This window comes from Balaenoptera borealis, assembly GCF_965194805.1.
Source record: "Balaenoptera borealis genome assembly, chromosome: 16".
Lineage (NCBI taxonomy): Eukaryota > Metazoa > Chordata > Mammalia > Artiodactyla > Balaenopteridae > Balaenoptera > Balaenoptera borealis.
Window position 1 is genome coordinate 84,411,270 of NC_138872.1, and position 24,035 is coordinate 84,435,304.

Genomic DNA, 24,035 nt, shown 5'->3' on the forward strand with positions numbered 1-24,035 from the left:
TGGAAGAGCAGAGCTGCGGTGAAAGGCAGGTCAGCATGTAAAAACGAACTTTGTCTGGGAACAGACAACATGGGGCATCTCAGGGCCATTAAGTGAACTCTCTTTGGGCACAAATTGGATCAGGGAGGAACCAGGGTATTGCTCCCACCTTGAGTGTGCTTGCCAGCACAGTGCTCGAAGCAACAGGAAGATACACTCTCCTTTCCTCCACTTGCCAAGTCACACACAAGCACATCTAACTGGCCAAGTCTAATTTGAATCGAGAACCCTAGCAGCAAGGGAGTCTGGGAAATGCAATATTTAGCTTTCCAGCCTCAGTAGTACAGGAAGACACACTAGACAGAATGAGAATGGGTATGTGTGCCCACTTACCATATCCTTACCCCCTGCCATCAATGTGGAACCCCACAGGAGGCCACTTGTGGACCCCAGAATTTTTGGGGTGAGGCTATCTGGTCTCCAATGTTGAAATGTGTCAGCCCTGCCCAGACCATGGATGAAGCTCCATGCCTAAGACCTGCAAACACTGCAATTTCCATCCACAGAAGGTTCTGGATCTGTTTGTGTATCTGAGAAACTTGGACTGTCTCTTCTGGGAGGTGTCATAGGAGAACTAAGGAACCTTAGAGAGGTCAGAACACATCTATTCTTCTCCCACAGGACAATATTAACTACTTCATCCAGACACCTTCCTAATGTTCTGGACCCTTGCAGTAGAATCACACGCAGTTTCTTTCTTTTTTTCTTCTTTTTTTTAATTGAGATGAAATTTACATAACATTAACCATTTTGAAGTGTACAGTTCAGTGGCATTCACTATATTCACAATGTTGTGCCTCCACTACCTCTATCTAGTTCCAAAACATCTTCATCACCTGGAAAGGAAACCCCACACCCATTAAGCTGTCACTCCCGATTCCCCCTCCCAACCCCTGGCAACCATGAATCTACTCTCTCTCAGTACATTAGCCTATTCTGGATAATTCGTATAAATGGAACCATACAATATGTGACCACAGTCACTTAGTCATGTCACTTTGCACAGTGTTCGCAAAGCTCATCCACACTGTAGCATGTATCAGTACCTTCTCTCTTTTTGAGGCTGAGTGATATCCCATTGTGTGTGTAGACCACACTTTAGTTACCCATTCATCCATTGATATGGACTGTTTCCACCTTTTGACTGTTGTGAATGGTGCAGCTGTGGACATTCATGTACAGGTATTTGTTTGAGTCCCCGTTTCGGATCTTTTGGGTATAAGTCTAGGAGTGGAATTGCTGGGTCATACGGTAATTCCGTTTAATTTGTTGAAGAATCACCAAACTATATTCCAACACAGCTGCACCATTTTACATTCCCACCAGCAATGTATGCGGGTTCCAATTTCTCCACATACTCACCAACACTCATTATTTTCCTTTTTTAAACAATTATAGCCATCCTAGTGGGTGTGGGCACTGATAAACAGGGTGTAGGCATAAGAATTTCCCATCCACAAACCAAAATGGATGAGGAAAATTTGCCCAGGGTCACAAATTAGTCAACATTCTTTTGACACTTTTCTCCATGGGACTAAATTGCATCCCAGTGATCTGAAGGAGAAAATTATCACCTAAGACCTACATCTGCCTTGATGTCAGTGTAACAAGGAAGAAAATGGTACACATTTTGGATGAAATGCCCGGTGAACTAACAGGTTTACAACTAAGGGAAGTAAAGATTTGATTTTTCCCACCCTAGTTCTGACCAGGCAGGACCTTGTCCTTGGCAAGGGCTGGAGCCCATCATTTAGACCAGAGGGTTTAAGCATTTTCTGGGACAGGAAGGCTTCCCTGTTGCTTGTCAACTTGTGTGACTTGAATTATTTCTCCAAGATAGGAAGCCATTTGATCTGGATATACAGACCTGGAACTTGACTTCCAAATGGCGCTTTGTCTTCCCAACATTGCTTCTTAGGTTCAAATCTCATTTAACTATGACCATAAACAAATCCTTGTAGACTCAAGCAGTCCCATGAGAACGGATAACAAAATCTACTGGGGCAAAGAGAACACTGTGAGGATAGGCTGCCCCTTACTTAAGATTGTGGGGACGAAGAATGAGAAAAGCATGCAGATTCCATGGCTGACTTTGGCTTTACAGAGAGCCTCCCGAGAACAAAGGCAAAGTGTATTAGTTAGCTAGAGCTGTGTAACAAAGCACCACACACCGGGTGGCTTAAAACAACAGAAATTTTTTGTCACACAGTTCAAAGGTTAGAAGTCCAAAATCAAGGTGTGGACAGGGCCATGCTCCTTCTGAAACCTGTCGTGGAGAATTCTTCCTTGTCTCTTCTAGCTTCTAGTGTGTGCTGTCAATTCTTGATGTTCCTTGCTTTACAGATGCATCACTGAAAACTCTGCTTCGTGGTCATGTGGCTATCTTCACTTGGCATCTTTCTCCTTGTGTGTCTCCTCTTCTTATAAGGACACCAGTTACACTGGACTAAAGACACACCCTACTCCACTATGACCTTATCTTAACTAATTATACCTGCAAAGACCTTATTTCCAAGTAAGGTCACATTCTGAGATACAAGATGTTAAGACTTTGACGTATCTTTTGGGGGAGACACAATTCAGCCTATAACACAAGGGAAAGTGGCAAACATGGCCAAGTGACAGAAACAGACACAACCCTGATGTGACTGTTTGGGCCCAAAGGTCTGACTGTGTCTGAAGCTAGCAAGACCCATCCTGGACTTTTAGTTACTTAAAGACAACAGTTTTCCTTTTTTGATATAAGCTCATTTGAGTTGGATTTCTGTACTTGCAGCAGAAAGGGTCCTAAATGGCAAAGCATCCTTCAGGTTTCTGTTTAAACATCTGTTCCTTGGACAGGTCTTCTCTGCTCCCCTAATCTATGTTAGATGTCCCTGTTCTACACTCTAATAGCACTGCATGGGCTCTATCTTTCACAGTTCTTATCACAAGTTACATTATTATCTGTGTTACTGGTTTAATGACTGTCTCCTTCATGAGAAGGATCATGTGATCCAACAAGGCAAGGACAGAGTTTGTTTGGATCTCTCCCCACTGACCAGCGCAGTGCCTTTTAGTAAAAACAATCTGTACAATAAACATGCCTGAATGAATGAATCATTGAATGGGTGACATGTAGACCTAGAGACACCTGGTTTGGGATGGTCTCCAGCTAGTGACAATTCTTTACTGAGTTGGGGAGCCTCTCAGCCCATCTTAATCTTCAAAGCCCCATAACCTCCCCAGCCCAAAGGAAGCAAAGACAGACTACCTTTTTAGAAATTGCTACTAATAAAGGCAGGATAAAAGGATGACATGGACATTAAAAGACCATTAATACAAATGTTTTTATATTTTTGAAAAATTAATACATGCATATCATAAAAATTCAAACATGTTAAAAGGCTTTAGTTAGGAGTGGCAAAAAATGTTATTCTTTTTCTCATAGCTATTCCAGAGCCCCACCTGCTCACCATTCCCTTCCTGAAAGGCACCTGCTGTTATTAACCTCTCGTGTGAATCAGAGAAACTATGTTCATATTCAAATACATATATATCCCTCCCTTCTTTTTAAACAAATGGTGCGTTACTAAACACAGTGCTTGTATCCTCTTAACCATATTTCCTGAAGCTAGTTCCATATTAGCACAATGAGATTTACCTCTTCATTTTAATGCTACATAGTTGTATTGTATGAATGTTTGTTTGTTTGTTTGTTTTTCACTCAGATCCCCTTTAATGGACACCTTGGATGCTTCCTGTCTTTTGCTACCACAACCGATGCTGGAAGGCATGTATGTCCTCTGCCCACACTTGTTAATGTGGTTGGTAGGATAAATTCCTAGGGGCGGGATTGCTGTGTCAGAGGGTACATTCGTGCTGAGTTTTGCCCAAGTAACTATAACAGTGTACACTCTCATCAGCAGCACACTCGCTCCTGTTTTCCCACACCATTGCCAACAGTACGTATTAGCAAACCTCTTGATCTTTAGCAACCTGATGGGTAAAACAGAATGCAATTGTTTTAACTAAAAGTGTAAAAATCACTGGCGTAGAGAATATACTATAATGAATAACCGTGAATCTTCCGTCTATATCCAGCCTTAATGTTTTCCTATATTGCATCAGCATTTTAATTTTGTTAGAAAAAAACATTACAGGTGCAGAAGAACTCATCTACCTTTCCCTCTCTAGTTTCATTCTCTTCCTTTTCTCTATGGAAGTGATTATTATCATTAATTTGCTGTTCATCATTCCTGTGTTTGTTTTTAGAGTTATACTACATAGTTTATGTCTCTAAAACAATATTTTTGAATGTTGTTAAACTGTACATATTAGTCAAGTTCTGTGTATATATAACTATATAAAATTGTATATTTCACTATACATAATATATGTATACATACACACACACGTGGTGTGCCTATATATTATACATGTTACTATGAATAATATATACTAATTATATTTTACAGTTATATATAACTATTTAAGCTGTATATATTAGTCATCAACTTCATATATTACAACAAAAAGAACATTAGATCAAGTTCAACAAATTAGAAATAGAGGGAAACTTTCTTAGCCTTGTATGGGGTATATAACAAAAACCTATACAAACTTTACACTTGTTGGAAAAACATTAGATGGATTTCATTTAGAACTGGAAACAAGTGTATCCACCATCCTGCTACTGTTTAACATAGTGCTGGAGTTTCCATGCAAGGGCAGAGGTGGTGTAAGAATTTAAGTGGAAGAAATAAAAATGTCATTCTTCTCGGATAACATGATCTAGAAAAATGTAAGAATCCATTGCTAAAATACTAGAACTTATAGAAGTGTTCATACAAGATCAACCTGCAAATATCAGCAGTGTTTCTCTGCAATTGCATTTGTAATTGCAACCCAGCAATCCTAATGCAATCCTATTAAATGGTATTCCATGCGCTTGGAAGGAATGATTTGGAAGGAATGATGTCAATTCTCCCCAAATTCAATGCAATTTCAATAAAATTTTCAGTTGAGCTTTTTGAAGGCCTTGATAAATTTCTGTGGAAGAAGAAGCGTAAAGGGAGTAACTTACCCTACCAATAGGAGGAAAGCACAGACCGTTGGGCAGATGATGTTAGGGCAACTGGCTGATAATATTGGATCGCTATTTAACCTTGTATAAAGAAGTGGATGCCAGATACATTAAAGAACTGAATGTAAAAGTAAAATCATAATACTATCAGAACAAAATGTAGGTGATATCTTAGTGACCTCAGGGTAGGAAAGGACTGAACAAAACTCCAATACCATAGCCATGAGGCAAAAAATTGATGAATTTGATTACTTCAAGGTTTGTAAATTTGTACTATGAAGGACTCCAGAGATAAACTCAATAAACAGATATCAGAGGGGGAAAATATTTGCAATGTCTAAAATACTCAAAAAACTCCTATTAATAAAAGAAGACAGCAGTCTAATGGGAAGGTGTGTATTTTAAAATTTTGTCTGGCATAGAACCTATTTTATTTTCTGAATTGATGTATGAACATATTTCATAAATCTGGAAAGTTCTTAGACCGTACCTTATAATATTGCCTTTCCATCATTCTATTTTCTTCTTCTCAATTCCTATTGGAACACTGGATTAAACTGTATTTTTATCCACCCCTCTCTCAAGCTACCAAAATCAGCTCAAATTAGATCAGAGGCCTAATGTAAAACCTAAAACCGTGAAGCTTCTGATAAAACATAGGAGAAAATTTTCTGAACATTTAGAAATGTTAGACAAAGTTTTTTTAGATACAAGATCCATAAAAGAAAATAAATGATATATTGGACTTTATTAAAATCAAGAACTTTGAAAGACATTGTTAAGAGAATGATAAAACTGGGAGCAAATATTTACAAGTCACATATCTGACACAGGGGTTGTATCCAGAAATATATAAAATTGTTAATTAACTATACTTCAATTTTTAAAAATTCCCAACAATAAAAATAATCTGATAACAGGATGAAAATAAATATTTCACTGAAGAAAGTATCTGGTATGGTTAAATGTATTATCCATCAAACACAGTTCTTTTCAATTTATATGATTGCCACATAGTTCTCCAGGTAATAAAAATGGAAATGTTTGATTAACTGAGCGGCTGTTCTTTATTGTTTTGCATTCTCCTCATAGCTTGTAAGCACTGAATTGTGCTGACTATGTAATTTGTATTTTATTCCATTAGTGGATATAAAGATTTACTGATTATTGCTAATAATTAAATTACGTATTTCAACTTTTAAAAAAAACTCTAAAATTTCAATAATAAGAAAACAAAGGACCCCATTTTTTTTTTAATGGGCAAAAGATTTGGACAATTCACTAAAGTAGCTATATTGATGGCAATTAGGCACGTGAAAGGAAGGTCAGCATTATCAGTCATTAGGAAAATACAAATTTAAACCATGATAGGATACTACTACCCACCTATGAAAATGGTTATAACTAAATAAACTAACCATAGCCAATGCTGGCAAGCATGTGGAACTACTTGAACTCTCATACATCACTGGTGGGAATGTAAAACGATCTGTTTGGCAGTTTTTAAAGTGTTAAATATACATCTACCATATGACTCAGCTCTTCAACTCCTAGGTATTTACATAAGATGAATGAACTGAAACAGGTGGATGAAATGTCCAGTAACAGGTGGATGGATAAACAAAGAATGGTTTGCTCATGCAGTGGAATACAACTTGACAATAAAAAGGAATACAATATTGATACACTCAATAACATGGATGAACCTCAAAATAATTATGTTGCCTTCAAGATGCCATTCAAAAAGGCGTATGATTCCGTTTAGATAAAATTCAAAAATTCTAGAAAATGCAAAATCATCTACAGCGACAGAAAGATCAGGCAGTGATTGCCTGGGAATTGGCGGGGGTGGTGGGGGGTAGGGAGAAGTGAGAGGTGGGGGATTATAAAGGAGCATGAGGAAATTTTTGGAGTCTGATCTGTTCATTATCTTGATGTGATGGTTTTACAGATATATACATGCACCCAAACTTATGATATTGTATACTTCTTTACGAGTTCAATTCACTGTATGTCACTTCTACCTCAATAAAATTGTGCCTCTGTTGCCTCAACACAATGGCTACCTCCCAGCTTTGTCATTAGAATCAAATGAGTAGAAACTTTTAGAATGGCTCTTGGCTCGTTAGTGGTGAGGGCTCAAAACGTGTTGTTTCTTACTGTTGTTACAAACACGGAGGCTCAGAGGAAAGTTTTAAGAAAGGAATTTATTTCTTAGTAAGCAGGCAATATTACCACCTACATAGAAAGCAAAATAGTATAGGAATCAAATGACTTGCAAGTAAAAGTAAAATTTGTTTCATAGTTGTCCTGATATCCGTTTTTTGCACCTTCTTTAAAAAGTGAATTTTTATCTTAAAAAATACAGTAAAAAAAAAAAAAAATCCTGACAGCACAGCCAATTTCAGGTGTTAAATAAGGATGCTTGCATGACAATTTCCCCAAATTCCCTATAATTCCCATTTTGCGATGGTCTAAATCCTTTGGAGAATCCTGGGAGATTTTCCCAGGAATACAGGTTTGTGGGAGAGAAAGAACCAAGTAGGTGGTCTTTCTTGGCTCAGACGACATTACTGTTAAACATTAATTACTGAGAACTTGTATTTCCTAAGACAAGCTCGTGTTTGAGTGATAATCCAGTTCCTGCAACCCCAGAAAAAACGTATGCAGCCTAAAGTGGTTTTTACAAAGAGACCTTGGAGGGATGAACATCGTTCTCTCATTGGTTGAAGAGCTTGCCCAATATGCCCTATGCACCCTCGGGATTGGCTGAGGCAGTCCCGTCGCTGGACTGCTCCCTCAAGACTGGCGGAGTCAGGTTCTCCACGCCCGATACTGCTCCCTCGGGATTGGCTAAGGAAGGCTCTCCACACTCGCTTCTGCTCCCTCAGGATTGGCTGAGGCAGAGTTTCCAAGAGCCATTCTGCTCTCCCAGGATTGGCTGAGGCAGGCTGTCCACGCGATTCTCCCTCTGGATTGGCTGAGTCTCTGAAGTTCTTCCCGCCTTCTCCCCGGCCGCCATCTTGCTTCCTTCCCCCAGGCCCTCATCAGTCAGCCCGCGGTGGAGCCCGGAGGCCAGAGGGTGGCTCAGCTCCGCGGAGGGAGCGGCAGGACCCCGGGGGTGACTCCCAGCATGCCTCCCCTCAGGTCCCGGCAGGTTTCCCAACCTCTTTTGCTCCCGGGCCCAGGCTGGTGTCCTCTCCTTGGCCTGCTCACGGAGCACAGAGGTGGGGGACCCGCAGGCAGGGTCCCCCTAACCGGGCCGAGGCCTTGACCCTTCCCAGCGCCCCTGCGGGCCCAAGTCAAGTCTGGAGGAGCCTCACCTCTGCCTCTGACCCTTGACCTTGGACATCAGTGGGACTCCAACCTGGGGTGATGGAAGATCCTGGTCTCTGTGGGGTTTGAATCCAGCCTGGGCGCCTGAATTTACCCAGGACTTCACGTGCATGCCTTTCCTTTCAAAACAAGGTTGAATGTTTCCCCCCTAACTTAACCAAGTGCCCTGGGACGTGGTTGCTTTTCTTGTGGTTCTGAATTTCTGCCCTTTCTATGCTCCTCAAGACTCTCCTAAGAAGTAGGGTCAGTGTCCCTCACAGATACAGAGCCTTTGGGCTGAAAGCCAGCTTATTCAGTAAATGTGGAGAAAGAGCATTATCGGGATGCTCTAGTCCCCAAGGAGGAGGGCAGAGAGGGAGCTCTGGGAGGGTCCAGGTGGATTTCCTCAGGGAATGAGTGCTTTTTTTCCTCTCCTCCTTAAAGGTGAAGGACGGAAAGTGATACAGATGCAGCTGTGTCCTTACCCACTTCTGTTCTCACTTTTTAGGTGTAAGAGGAGGGAAGAAGACATCATGAGAATACGGGCTCATGTTTCTTCTTCTGACTCAGTTGGCCTCTTTATTCTGGATGTCTGTCCTTCCTCATGGTCAAAGAGAGATGTGGCCCCTTGGATGGAGCTCCCATAAGTTTGTCTGGCGGCATGGCGGAACTGGTACTTTTGTTAGTAGTATGAATCTGGCATTATGCTTAAGAGCTGAATTTGAGGGAAATGGTCACAGTTTTATGACCTCTGCAGGTGACTGAACCTCTAAAAGCCTCAGTTTCCCCACATATATAGGGCAGCACATCTACATGATAGGGTTGCTGTGAGGTACATGTGGGAAGAGCTTGGTACAGTGTCTTAGGCTTTGCTGTGACAAATCACTGACCTCAGATTCTGAGTAGCTCAACCCAACAGGCATTAAGTTCTTTTATTATTTATTTATTTATTGTTGCGTTAGGTCTTCGTTGCTGCGTGCGGGCTTTCTCTAGTTGCATCAAGCGGGAGCTACTCTTCGTTGCGGTGTGTGGGCTTCTCATTGTAGTGGATTCTCTTGTTGCGGAGCACGGGCTCTAGGCACGCGGGCTTCCATAGTTGTGGCTCACGGGCTCAGTAGTTGTGGCACACGGGCTTAGTTGTTCCGCAGCATGTGGGATATTCCTGGATCAGGGATAAAACCCATGTCCCCTGCATTGGCAGGCAGATTCTTAACCACTGCGCCACCAGGGAAGTCCTGGATATTCCTATTATTTTAATCTTTTCAAATTTTACTTTCAAAAAATATCTTAAATTTTGATGTCTTTTATTTATCACAAGAGACTTTTTAATATATTTATTGTTCACTTATTGATACATCCTGTCCTTTATTAATTCCCTTTTCATATCTTAAAGAAGTGACGATAATGTTGATCTTTTCAATGATTTATAAGAGCTGCTAATACATTAAAATTATAAAGTCTTTGTTTCTTATGTATATTATAAAGACCTTGTCTTAGTTTGTCTTTAAACTTAGTTCCAATTTTTAATCTGAAACTGAAATGTGTAACTTTCTAAAATAAAAACAGTTTTTAGGTTAATGGTTTCTCTGTTATCATATGTTTTCCCTATTGATTATATATTTCTAAAATTCACTATGCTTTAAGAATTTTCTTTTGAATTTTAAAATCTTGAATCCAGGTAAAACTCATTTATTCTAATGTGTGAACTAGGAATTTAACACTAATTGTATTTGAGTGCAGTCACTGGTTGAGCTAACATAGTATATTGAATACTTCCCACCAATCCCAAAGGCCCCTTTACCATTTGGTAAAGTGCTAAATACCCTTTGTCCTAGGCCTGTTCTCTAGCTCATGATCCTTTTGAATTTTTTCCTTACGGTAAAAATGTCAGAAAGATGCGCGCCTAACGGTTCAGCACAGTCATCTCTGGGAGAATGTGTGAGATACTTCCCACCCCCCTTCACTTGTGTGCATTTTGACTTACCTTCAATTTTCGTGTATTGAATCTTAAATTTTGCACCCCCCTTACTTCTTTTTCATTCACATTTTAAAAAAATTGCTTGGGGAATTCCCTGGCGGTCCAGTGGTAAGGACTCCAAGCTCTCAGTGCGGAGGGGCGGGTTCCATCCCTGGTAGGGGAACTAACATCCCACAAGCCCGGCAGCAATGCCAAAAAAAAAAAAAAAAAGACAAAGAAAATTGCTTGGCTGGGCTAATTTGGTTAACTTTTTCATCTGTGTTCTTAAATCTCTCTCTAGCTGGCGGCTGCGAGGAGGCCCCTCATCTCCAGGCGGGGGTGATGGTGATGCAGAGCGGTAGGGGCTGGGGTGCTGTGGGGGTGATGTAGGGGCGGGGGCGTGGAGGGGGAGGGGCAGGTGAGGTCGGACGAGGAGAGGTGGGGATGACGTGGGGAGCGACGGGGTTGTGGGAGTTGGGGCGATGTGTGTGTGGGGTTGGGGGTGAAGGGGGCGGGCCCCGCACAGGCCCCGCCCCCACAGTGGGCGGAGCTCGCCGAGGACCTACAACGCGCGGCGTCGGGCTCTGTGCGCAGGCGCGCTTCGGTCCTCGGCGTGGCCCCCTGGTGGTCTCGGGCCTGTCTCGGCGCGGCCGCGCGTGGGGCGGGCTGTAGGCCCTGGAGGTCGGCGCCCTGGTCAGCGCGGGCCTCCCGAGGCTGCGAAGAGGGGGCGTGGGGCGGAGGCAGAGGCAGCGCCGCCTGGGCCGCGTCCACACTGAATGGGGGGAGACTGGGGGTCCCGAGCGAACGCGCGGGAAGGGCCGCGTTTGTGGGAGAGGCCGCGCTGGCTGCGGGGTCTCCATCCTCGTAATCGCCGAGGCGGCCCGAACGCGGCCCGGAAGACTGAGCGACAGACCCCATCGGGCCCCGCAGCCCGGGGAGGTAAGACGAGCCCCGCGACGCTGCTCGGCGCGGCGTGGCGCGCGTTCCTCGGGCCCGAATACGTAACCGAAGCGTGTGTGCCTGAGGCTTGCGGCGGCGGTTTGCATCCCGGGTTTCCTTAGTTCCCTTAGACTGGTGTCCGTCTGGCCCAGCGCTGTCCGGAACAGCCTCCGGCCGCGACGGAGACGCCCCGCAGCTGTGCCGTCCAGGGGCCGAGGGCACTTCAGCCGCGGCCGGCCCGCCTTTGTCCTCAGCCTCCTCTGCGGTCGTAGAAGTGCGGCCTGAGGTCTCTGGAGCTGCGTGTTCTCAGAGAGGCAGATCTGGCACCCGGATGAAGGTTCCCGCTGAAGTGAATTTGTCCCCTAGGCTCTACTGGAACAGAGCATCTCTACTGAGCCGGAAGGAGGGGGACTCCAGGAACGGGAATCTCACAGGGAAGAACCCCCGCTCCCTCCAGCCTCTGACCCGAGACCCATCAGAGCTTCAGAAGAGAAGCGGAAGAAACCCAGAAAAGGAGCGTATCGCCCGGCGGGCCGAGGCTTGAGTGATTTCACCACCATCAGCTGTGAGTCACTTTGGACGAGAGAAGGGAGCTGGGACTGAGTGAGACACGTGGCGGGAGTGGTGGGATGCTGGGGGATTCCGCAGCTGGGAAGCGTTTATCTTTAACCCCACCCCAAATGGCACCCTCCCCTCCCTTCATTCTCCACCAGTTCTTTCCAGAAGCTGGGCAGCGCTTTTCTGTCGTTCCTGTTCTTAGAGTCAAGAGTAGTAGTTCCCAGACGGTTTGCCAGGATTATCTATTTTTTTTCATTTGACAGAAGGGAAAAAGCCTGAAAGGGGAGATGACTTGTGAGGAATCGGTAAGAGGCACATAGAAGTCCTGGCATGTGCTGTCCACACGATCGCACGGAAACACGTTTCCTCTTAAAAAAATCCTTTTGAGGACGTCCCTGGTGGTCCAGTGGGTAAGACTCCACGCTTCCAATGCAGGGGCCCGGGTTCAATCCCTGGTTAGGGAACTAGATCCCGCATGCATGCTGCAACTAAGAAGTCCACATGCTGCCACTAAAGATCCCCTGTGCTGCAATTAAGACCCGGTGCAGCCATAAAAAAATAAAAATAAATTGATAAATATTTTTTAAAAAATCCTTTTGAGAAACAGCAAGTTAGAAGAAACAGTTTTTCTTTTTAAAAAAACAAGTTTAAGGCACTTATCCTTTTTTTCAAAACTTTATGAGGATTCTCAGACTCAGGGGGTTAACATCTTGGTAGTAAAACAGTTACGCAAAATAGCCTTTAGGGTTTTTCCCCCTGCTATATCAGTTTTAATGAAGGCATCATATTTCATATTTTGAGATGCTATCATTTGCTTAATAATTCTGCTTTAAATATTTCTGTGTTAGTGAGAGGGGAACATAAATAGTTAAAGGAGTAGGGAACATTGTGGGTTTAAGGATTCACGAAGGGGCAGATGTTAACCTTCCTCTCCTTCTCCAGGATTAAAGGTTACCCAGCTGGCGTGTGGAAGTTTTTAGGAAGAGCGTTGAGGAGCTCTCATCATCCTGTTCCTCTTTCTTCCTCTTCCAGGAATGCCTTCCCAGGTTTTGACAGTCTTCCAGGAACAACAGAAAATGAACAAATCCCAGGTGAAGTATTTCTTTTCTCTATTCCCTATTTCATTTTCCAGTGGATTTCATGGCTTTTATTAGGGTGTTCATATATTAAGATGGAAAAGTGGAAACAGATAAAAAGCCACCAAAATGGGATTCATCCTATCCTTCCCACCCCTCACCTCATCCTGGGTGGCATCTAGGCTCTACTACCTTGAAGATGTCATCATTTCTTAAACCTGTCTTTTCTACTTAATTCTTTCTCCCCTTATCAGAGCTTCATCTTCTCTCCCCTGCACTGTTGGAACAGTTTTTTGCTTCTTTTTCCCCTAGGTTAAGTCTGTCCTCCTGAGTAATCTGAAATGCTATTCAGATGCTGCCACTTCAGTATGGAAACCACTTGAATAGCTTCTGGCCCTCCAGAGGGAAAAGGCTGAGCTTCTTATCATGAAATTCAGGCTGTTGAGAACAGAACCACTTCCTATTTCTCTTTGTTTTATTAAATATTTTAAAAAATTCTCATATTCTACTTTTTATTCAACAGTGATTGATTAGTGTGTGAGGTACTGAACTGTGTGCCACAGACTCTGCTCAGAACGATATAGAGACCTGGTCCCTTTTTGATGGAGTTCACAGTTTAGAGGAGAAGGTGACATTTAAAGAGTAAACATGTAACAGTGTTCTCCAGTGACCCCAAACCTGACATAACTTCCTGAACACATCTGGTTACCACCCACCTGTGCATCTCATGTCTCTGTCCTGCGGGCTGACCTAGGAGCCCTGCTCCACTTCCTTTCCTGAGTCTCCAGTTCATCTCTCAGGAGCTAACTTGGGGGAGATCTCTTCCAGGAAGCCCTTCTCCTCTTTCTTTGTCCCCCTCTGGATTAATTGCCCTTCCCCTCTGTGCTCCACAATGTCCCTGCTGTCCCTGTCACTGCACTTTGTCCATTGCGTGGAAATTACCTGTTTGTGTCTGTGTTGACAGGCCATTAGCCCTTCAAAGTCCAGATGCATGCCGTGTTCATCTTCATATTTTCCGTTCCTCACCCTGTGCCTTGCTCCTGGTAGGTGCTCATTACGTGTTTGTGGCTGAGTAAGCAGATGGTAGGCTTGGGAACCAAACTCTGCTCTGACTGGATAATCATCCTACCTGAATACAGAGCAGGGCCATCCAGGAGAATTGGGGTCTCCTTTCCCTTCTCTGAATGCTATCTTGGATCATGCAAGGTGGAGTATTTTTGTTATTGTTGCTTTTGTAAGAATTCGTGTTTGTTTGAGCAGTATTAGGTTTACAGCAAAGTTGGGCTGAAGGTATAGAGATTTCCCTTATACCACCTGCCCCCAGACGCCTACAGCCTTCCCCATTATCAACAATCCCCACCAGACGGTACACTTGTTAAAATGGATGAACCTACCTTGACACATAATTGTCACCCAAAATCTGTAGTTTGCATTAGGGTTCACTCTTGGTGTTGTACATTCTGTGGGTTTTGATGAATGTATCACATGTATTCACCATTATAGTATCATACAGGGTAGTTTCACTGCACTTAAGACTCCTCTGTGCTCCACCTGTTCATCCCTCCCTTCCCTCCCTGCCTCCCCTCCCCCCACCAACCACTTCATTGTCTCCGTTGTTTTGCCTTTTCCAGAATGTCGTATAGTTGGAATCATACAGTATGTAGCTTTTTCAGATTGGCTTTTTTTGACCTGGTAATATTCATTTAAGATTTCTTCATTTCTTTTCATGGCTTGATAGCTCATTTTGTTTTAGTGCTGAATAGTATTCCATTGTCTGGATGTACCACAGTTTATCCATTCACCTACTGAAGAACATCTTGGTCACTTCCAAGTTTGGGAAGTTGAGAATAAGGCTACCATAAGCATCCGTGTGCAGAGTTTTGTGTGGACATAAGTTTTTAACTTCATTGGGTGAATACCAGGGAGCATGATTTCTGGGTCATACGGTGAGAGCATGTTTATCTTTGTAAGAAACCATCAAACTATCTCCCAAAGTAGCTGTGCCATTTTGCATTCCCACCAGAAATGAATGAGAATTCCTGTTGCTCCACATCCTCACCAGCATTTGGTGTTGTCAGTGTTCTGGATCTTGGGCATTCTAACAGGTGTATAATGGAATCTCATTGGTTTAATTTGCAGTTCCCTAATGACATGTGATGTGGAGCATCTTTTCATATGCTTATTGTTTGTCATCTGTATATCTTCTTTGGTAAGCAGTCCCTTAAAGTCTTGGGTTGTTTGTTTTCTTATTGTTGAGTTTTAAGAGTTCTTTGTATATTTTGGATAATAGTCCTTTATCAGATGTGTCTGTTGCAGATATTTTCTCCCAGTTTGTGGCTTGTCTTACCACTCTCTTGACAGTGTCTTTGACAGAGTGGAAATTTTTCATTTTAATGGAGTACAGCTTATCAGTTATTTCTTTCATGGATCATGCCCTTGGTGCTGTGTCTAAAAAGTGATTGCTAAACTGAAAGTCATCTAGATTTTCTCCTGTTTTATGTTCTAGGACTTTTGTAATTTTGTATTTTATAGTTAAGTTTGTGATCCATTTTTAGTTAACTTTTGTGATGGGTGTAAAGTCTGTGTTTAGATTATTTTTTTTGCATGTGTATGTCCAGTTATTCCAGCACCATTTTTTGAAAAGACTATCTTTGCTCCATTGTATTGTCTTTGTTCCTTTGTCAAAGATCAGTTGACTACATGTATATAGGTCTATTTCTTGGATCTCCGGTTTGTTTCATTGATCTATTTGTCTATTCTTTCACTGTCTTGATTACTGTAGCTTTGCAGTAAGGCTTTAAGTCAGGTAGTGTCCGTCCTCCAACCTTGTTCCTCTCTTTCAATATTGTTTGGCTATTCTGGGTCTTTTGCCTTTTTAATATAAAGTTTAGAACCAGTTTGTTGATATTCACAAAATAATTGACTGGGATTTTGAGATTTCATTGAATCTGTAGATCAGGTTTGGAAGAACTGACATCATGGTAACATTGAGTCTTCCTGTCCACAAACATGTAATATCTCTCCATTTATTTAGTTAATCTATTTCTTTCATCAGAGTTTTACAGTTTTCCTCATATACATCTTGTGCATATTTTGTTAGATTTATACATAAGTATTTCATTTGGGGGGTGAGTGAATGTAAATGATACTGTTTTTAATTTCAAATTCCACTTGTTCATTGCTGTTATATAGAAAAATGGTTGACTTTTGTATATTAACCTTGTGCCCTGCAAAATTGCTATAATCGCTTAATAGTTTCAGGACTTTTTTGTTGATTCTTTTGGATTTTCTACATAGACGATTTTGTCATCTGACTACAAAGACAGTTTTATTTCTTCCTTCCTAATCAGTATACCTTTTGTTTCCTTTTCTTGTCTTGTTACGTTAGTTAGGACTTCCAGTACAGTGTTGAAAAGGAGTGGTGAAAGAGGACATCCTTGCCTTGTTCCTTATATTAGTGGGAAAGCTGCTAGTTTCTCACCATTAAGTATGATGTCATCTGTAGGCTTTTGTAGATATTCTTTATTAAGTTGAGGAAGTTCCTCTTTGTTCCTAGTTTACTGAGAGTTTATTTATTTATTTTGGCTGTGTTGGGTCTTCATTGCTGTGTGTGGGCTTTCTCTAGGTGCAGCTAGCAGGGGCTACTCTTCGTTGTGGTGCATGGGCTTCTCATTGCGGTGGCTTTTCTTGTTGCGGAGCATGGGCTCTAGGTGCACAGGCTTCAGTAGTTGCAGCAGGCAGGCTCAGTAGTTGCGGCACACTGGCCCTAGAGTGCATAGGCTTCTGTAGTTGAGGCGTGTGGACTCAGTAGTTGCGGTGTGTGGGCTCTAGGGCGTGTGGGCTTCAGTAGTTATGGTGCACGGGCTCCAGTAGTTGTGGCGCGTGGGCTCTAGACCACAGGCTCAGTAGTTGTGGTGCACAGGCTTAGTTGCTCCACAGCATGTGGGATCTTCCTGGACCAGGGTTTGAACCCGTGTCCCCTGCATTGGTAAGCAGATTCTTAACCACTGCACCACCAGGGAAGTCCCGAGAATTTTTTTAATCATTTCTCGAATGCTTTTTTTGTGTCTTTTGATATGATCATGTGATTTTCGTTCTGTAGCCTGTTGATGTGATGGATTACATTAATTGATTTTTGAATGTTGAGCCAGCTTTGATATCTGGAATAAATCCCACTTGTTTGTGGTGTATATTTCTTTTTATATTTTGTCAAGGATTTTTGCATCTATATTCATGAGAGATATTTGTCTGTGGTTTTCTTATCTTGTAATGTCTTTGTCTTGAGACAAAGAGGTAGGAATTATTCCCTGTTTCTATTTTCTGAAAGAGATTGTAGATATTTAGTATAATTTCTTTCATAAGTGTTTGGTAGAATTTATGAGTGAACCCATCTAGGCTTGGTTCTTTTTGTTTTGGAAGGTTATTAATTATTGACTCAATTTAAAAATACAGACTTATTTAGATTGTGTATTTGTTCTTGTGTGAGTTGGGTAGATTGTGACTTTGAACAGATTGGTCCACTTCATCATTGTCAAATTTGTGGGCAGAGAGTTACTCATTATATTTCTTTATTATTTTAATGTCAATGGGATCTGTAGTTATATCCCCACTTTCATTTCTGATATTAGTAATTTGTGTTCTCTCTTTTTCTTAGTCTAGCTAGAGGTTTATTAATTTTATTGATCTTTTCAAAGAATCGGCTTTTGGTTTCATTGATTTTTCTCCATTGATTTCCTATTTTCAGTTTCTTTTGAAATTTCATTTTGATTCTACTCCAGTTTTTATTATTTCTTTTCTTCTGCTTACTTTTGATTTAATTTGTTCTTCATCTAGTTTCCTAAGGTGGAATCTTAGATGACTGATTTTAGATCTTTCTTTTTTCTAAATATATGCATTCAATGCTATAAATTTCTAAGTACTGATTTTGCTGCATCCCACAATAAATTGTCTTTTAATTTTCATTTAGTTCAAAATATTTTAAAAATTTTTTGAGATTTCTTCTTTCACCCATGTGTTACTTAGAAATGTGTTGTTTAATCTTCTTGTATTTTAGAGTTTTTCAGCTATCTTTCTGTTACTGATTTATAGTTTAATTCCATTGTGGTCTGAGAGGTTAGACATTGTATGATTTCTGTTCTTTTAAATTTATTAAGGTGTGTTTTACGGCCCAGAATGTGGTCCATCTTGGTGAATATTCCATGTGAGTTTGAGAAGAATGTGTATTGTGCTTTTGTTGGATGAAGCAGTCTATAGATGTCAATTAGAGCCAATTGACTGATGGTGTTGTTGAGTTCAACTACAGGCAAACCTCAGAGATATTGTGGGTTTGGTTCCAGACCATCCTAGTAAAGCGAATATCATAATAAAATGGGTCACACAAATTTTTTGGTTTTCCAGTGCCTGTAAAAATTATGTTTACACTGTACTGTAGTCTGTTAAGTGTGCAATAGCATTATGCCTAAAAAAATGCACATACCTTAATTTAAAAAATGATGCTGTTAGAAAAATGATGGCAGTAGACTTGCTCGATGCAGGGTTGCCACAAACCTTCAACTTGTATTAAAAAAAAAAAAAAGGCAGTATCTGCGAAGCACAGTAAAATGAGGCTTGTCTTTGTGTCTTTACTGATTTTCTGCCTGCTGTTTGTGATAGAGCTGTGTTGATGTCTCCAACAGTAGATTCCGTCTGTTTCTCCTCGTAGTTCTATCACTTTTTGCCTGATGTATTTGACACTTTGTTGTTAGGTGCATACATGTTAAGGATTGTTACCTCTTCTTGGAGATTTGACCCCTTTATCATTATGAATGACTTTCTTTATCCTTGATAACTTTTCTTACTTTGAAGTCTGCTATATCTGAAAATAATATAGCCACTCCACTCCTGCTTTCTTTTGATTAGTATTATCATGGTGTGTCTTTCTCCATCCATGTACATGGTGGGGAGGGGTGTTCAAACTCTTATCTTTAATGGAGTTTTCCCCCCCATTTTTTTTATTGTGGTAAAATACACATATAAAATTTATCATTTTTAGATAACTAATAAGGACCTACTGTATAGCACAGGGAACTCTACTCAATACTCTGTAATGGTCTACGTAGGAAAAGAATCTAAAAAAGTGGATACATGTATATGTATAACTGATTCACTTTGCTGTACACCTGAAACTAACACAACATTGTAAATCAACTATACTCCAAAAATTTTTTTAAAAAAAGTATCACTTTAACCATTTTAAGTATTCAGTAGTATTAAATAAGTACATTTATAATGTTGTGCAACCGTCACTACCATCCATCCACATGACTCTTTATCTTATAAAGCTGGAACTCTGTACCCATTAAACGATAACTTCACATTCCTTCCTCCTCCTAGACCCTGGCAACCATCATTATATTCTCTGTCTCTATGATTTTGACTATTCTAAGTACCTCATATAAGTGGTTTTATGTAGTATTTGTCCTTTTGTGCTTGTCTTATTTCACTTAGCATAATGTCCTCAAGGTTCATCCATGTTGTAGCATATGTGAAAATTTCCTTCCTTTCTATTGTATATACATATCACATTTTGCTTATTTATTCATCTGTCGATGAACACTTGGGTTGCTTTCACATTTTAGCTAATGTGAGTAATGCTGCTATGGACATGGGTGTACAGATATTTCTTTAAGATCCTGCTTTCCGTTCTTTTGGGTATATACCCAGAAGTGGAATTGCTTGGTCATATGGTAATTCTGTTCTTAATTTTTTAAGGAACTGCCACACCCTTTTCTGTAACAGCTGTACTGTTTCACATCCCCACCAACAGTGCACAAGAGTTCCCATGGCTACACATCCTCTCCAGCACTTGTTATTTTGTAGTGGTTGTCATGTTTTGTTTTGTTTTTTGTTTTCATAGTAGCCATCCTAATGGGTATGAGGTGGTATTTCATTGTAGTTTTAATTTGCATTCCACTAATGATCAGTGATATTGAGCATCTTTTCATGTGCTTATTGGCTATTTGTGTATTCTCTTTGGAGCAATGTCCAAGTCCTTTGTCCATTTTGAATTGGATGTTCGGGAAGTTTTTGGTGTTTAGTTTTAGGGGTTCTTTATATATTCTGGATATTAATCCCTTACCAGACATATGATTTGCAGATATTTTCTCCCATTCTGTGGGTTGCATTTTACTCTGTTGATAGTGTCTTTTGATGCAGAACATTTTTAGTTTTCAGGGAGTCCAATTTGTCTGTTTTTTGTTTTGTTCCCTGTGCCTTTGATGTCATATCCAAGAAATCACAGCCAGATACTGTGTCATGAAGCTTTTGCCCTGTTTTCTTCTAAAAGTTTTATAGTTTTAAGTCTTACATTTAGGTCTTTGATCCATTTTGAGTTAATTTTTTTATCTGAGGTTAAGTAAAGATCCAACTTTATTCTTCTGCATATGGATCTTCAGTATTCCCAGTACCATTTGCTGAAATGACTATCTTTTCCCCATTGAATGGTCTTGACAACCTTGTCAAAAAGCATTTCAGCATAAATTTGAGGGTTTATTTCTGGGCTCTCTATTTTATTCCTTTGGTCTGTTTGTTTTTATGCCAGTACCACACCATTTTTAGTGCTGTAGCTTTGTAGTATCATAAGGGATATTGGTCTGTAGTTTTCTTGCAACATCTTTGTCTGGCTTTCTTTTAAGGGTGATGCTGGCCTCATAGAATGAGTTAGGAAGTGTTTGCTCCTCTTTAATTTTTTGGAAAAGTTTGAGAAGGATTTATATTAGCTCTACTTTCTTTCTTTGGCTGTGCTGCGCAGCATGTGGAATCTTCGTTCCCCGACCAGGGATCAAACCCATGCCCCCTGCAGTGGAAGCGTGGAGTCTTAACCACTGGACTGCTAGGGAAGTCCCAGTATTAGCTTTTCTTTAAATGTTTGGTAAAATGAACCAGTGAAGCCATCAGGTCTGGGACTTTTATTTGTCGGGATATTTTTGGTTACTGATCCAATTTCCATACTAGTTATAGGTGTATTCAGAATGCCTATTTTCTTCATGATTTAGTCTTGGTAGATTTTATGTTTCTAAAAATTTTTCCATTTCGTCTTGGTAATCCAATTTATTGGTGTACAGTTGTTCATAGTACTCTCCCATAATCCTTTTTATTTCAGCAGAATTGGTAGTAATGTTCATATCTTCATTTCTGATTTTAGTAATTTGAGTCTTTCCTCTTTTTTTCTTATTCCATCTAGGTAAAAATTTCATCTTTTTTAAAAAACAGTTTTTGGTTTCATTTTCTCTGTTTTTCTATTTTCTCTTTTGTTTACTTCTGCTCTAGTCTTTATTATTTCCTTCCTTCTGCTAGCTTTGGGTTTAATTTGTTCTTTTTCTAGTTCCTTAAATTGTAATGTTTGGTTGTTGATTTGAGATCTTCCTTGCTGCTGTTTAATGTAAACGTTACAGCTACCATGGTGATTGCATGTGTGTCTTCACCAGCTCCTCATTTCTTCAGTGGTCACACCTCCCACCTGTGGAGGCACAAGATATCCCAGTGCTTTCTTCTCCATTGGGAAGAAAACAGTAGGTTGATTACATTTAAACTTTTAATGAGGAAAATAAAGATAAATTAAGCTTATCATTATCATGTGGATTAGCAGAATGTATATAGTACTTACTAAAAATGAATAAATTGGGGGTGCTCAAAACTTTACTGCCAGGATGGTGATGAAGTATTTTGGAGACCACTCAACTACACGGATGAGTCCAGAATTACTGCACAATGTGCTGCTGAACACCTTTGCAGTTCTTCCTCTTCTCGTGGCCCTGCCCTGTTCCCCTGTTCCTGTCATACTGCTGTGTGTTTTTCATACCTCTTTGACTTTGTTTATGTGCTTGCACCACATTAATGAAGATCTGCTATTGTGAATCCTGAACTGACAATACAAAATAGTCATATTTCCTACATTATATAACACTGATTCTAGCATAGCTCTAATAATACCTTATTACACGATAAGTATTCATAGGTATGATTTGTCTCCTTACCAAGATTTAAGCTCCTTAAAGGCCAAATAAAAACGATTGATTTAGCTCAATATTCTTGGCAAGCTAGGACAGTTTCAGACACATGGTAGAAACTTCAGTTTTTTTTGTTTGAATTAATAAGTTAATATACCGTCTGGATTTTCCTATTATGATATCACTTTATCCCACAAAGTAAACCACAAAACAAGGTATAGAATAGGCAGCCTATATAATATTTATGGTAAACTCTCAAAATCAACATGTTAAGAATTATTTCCCATCTCTCTCACATCACCCAATACTGATCTCTTTGGCTTGAACAGAAGTGTGCTGACCAGGGATCCGTGTCATTGAGGGACGTGACTGTGGACTTCACCTGGGATGAGTGGCTACAGCTGACCTGTATGCAGAGGACCCTGTACCGGGATGTGATGCTGGAAAACTACAGTCACCTGGTCTCCGTGGGTGAGGAGTCTTCCCTGTGTAATGCCTCACAGTGTGCATTTCTTTTCTTAGCTGCCAAAACTTATGAGCCCTTGGTGGAGCTTAATGATATTTGTACACCTCATGGGTCAGAAATGATTGCTGCTATTGAGCACAGAAAGAATGTTTCTGTTCTCACTTCCCTAAAGAAAGGTTCAAATGGTCACCATTATCATGTGAATCCTGAACCGGCACCTTCATTGTCCTTCAGGGCCCCGATGTCCAAGCAGCTTGTCCGAAGTCTTAACCCTGTATCTCACTCACAGGGTACTGCATCAGCAAACCAGAGGTGGTCTTCAAGCTAGAGCAAGGAGAAGAGCCGTGGCCATTAGAGAGAGCATTTCCATGCCGGAGTGATCCAGGTGAGTTAGTCATTATCAGGTGAAAAAAAAGAAGCCACTGGAAATGCAGACCCAGATGGATTGGTCCAGAAGTTGAGACCTTTGGTCTCTGTCTCAGTAATTCTGTGTAGGGGCTTCAGACCTTGGGAAGTAACTGAACGGCGAGTCAGCCTGCCTCAGATAACCTGAACCACATTTCCGTCCACCACTCTTAAGTACCAGCGCTTTCCTCTCTGGCCTGACTTTTAGGGAAGGTGACCATTCTTGTGCCCAGCGTTGACCCCCTGCCTGCCTCATCTTAGACCTTTGTTCTTGGTTTCTCCTTTCTAGTATTCATCTTCTCTCCATTTTCATGGACTATTTTCTTTTCAGTTTTCCCCGCAGGCATTTATTAATTCATTCTGCAGATATTCTTACTCTGTGCCACCCACGCTTCTGGTGTCGGGGATATGCTGATGAACAAACACTGTCCCAGAGCTCCTATAGCTTATAAGCTAGCAGGAGGAGGAGACGTGAATAAATACGTTTACATGTCCAGCGGTGACGAGAATGGTGAAAAGAACTAAAGCAGGAGATAGAGAGCAGGGTGTGCTCTTGTAAAAGGTGGTTGGAGAATGCCTTTCTGATGAAGTCAGCATTAGAGCAGATAATGAAGTAAGGAGGTGAGTCATGTGGATTCTGGGGGTTCCAGGCGAAGGAACAGCCACAGGGCCAAGTTCCTGCGGCAGGAGTTTGTTGGAAGTGCTCTGAGAAAAACAGGGAGGCCAGAGTGGTGGCAGGGGAGCGCCTGAGAGGGATGCTGGTGGGAGGTGACATCAGACAGGTAGCCAGGGGCCAAATGATGTCTTACAGGACATGGCGAGGGCTTTGACTTCATTTGGGGCGAGATGGGTAGCTATTACTGGATTTCTGCAAAAGAGTACGTTTTAAAAGAATTTCTTTGCTACTATGCAGAGAAAATTGGGGACAGGGACAAGGGTGGTGGACAAAGTAAAAGCATAAAGACAGTGTGAAATGCTGGCTCCTGAAATACTGACCACCACCATTGTTAAGGCAAATCTTAATTTATTGCTCACCCTGACAGTCTTCGTAGCATCTTGGAAAAGAGTGAACAAAGGTTATTTATGAGATTTGAGGGTATAGTTTAAAGTATATTTTTTTAATTCAGGGGCTTGATAACCTTTGGGTAAGAATTATGATTTAACAGTTTAGGATTTGTGGACAGGTCTTGGAGAATAAGTAGTAGAGTATCTATGGGAAAGGTGAGAA

General features: G+C 41.1%; 2 protein-coding genes across 13 annotated transcripts in view; one reads left to right on the forward strand and one right to left on the reverse strand.

The window, feature by feature from the left end:
- The first annotated feature begins 10,961 nt into the window (after positions 1-10,961).
- The window catches only part of LOC309613566 (zinc finger protein 510-like), a 44,925-nt gene continuing 31,851 nt past the window's right edge, over positions 10,962-24,035 (forward strand). For 8 of the 11 annotated variants that reach the window (XR_014235793.1, XM_082360513.1, XM_082360507.1 and 5 more), the window contains exons 1-6: positions 10,962-11,315; positions 11,682-11,880; positions 12,137-12,283; positions 12,816-12,964; positions 22,266-22,407; positions 22,692-22,787. Coding sequence is in view for 10 of the 11 variants with exons in the window: in XM_082360513.1 (XP_082216639.1) it covers positions 12,908-12,964; positions 22,266-22,407; positions 22,692-22,787 (295 nt within the window). In the remaining variant the exon portion in view is untranslated. Of the gene's footprint in view, positions 11,316-11,681; positions 11,881-12,136; positions 12,284-12,815; positions 12,965-13,913; positions 13,993-22,265; positions 22,408-22,691; positions 22,788-24,035 lie in introns of all 11 variants that reach the window. The other 3 variants (XM_082360510.1, XM_082360508.1, XM_082360509.1) reach the window with 3 other exon arrangements.
- The window catches only part of ZNF12 (zinc finger protein 12), a 72,981-nt gene continuing 69,656 nt past the window's right edge, over positions 20,711-24,035 (reverse strand). Inside the window, exons 6-7 of one of the 2 annotated variants that reach the window (XR_014235789.1) lie at positions 22,593-22,726; positions 20,711-21,446 (exon numbers count right to left, since the gene is read on the reverse strand). The gene's annotated coding sequence lies outside the window, so the exon portion shown is untranslated. Of the gene's footprint in view, positions 21,477-22,592; positions 22,727-24,035 lie in introns of both variants that reach the window. The other variant, XR_014235790.1, reaches the window with a different exon arrangement.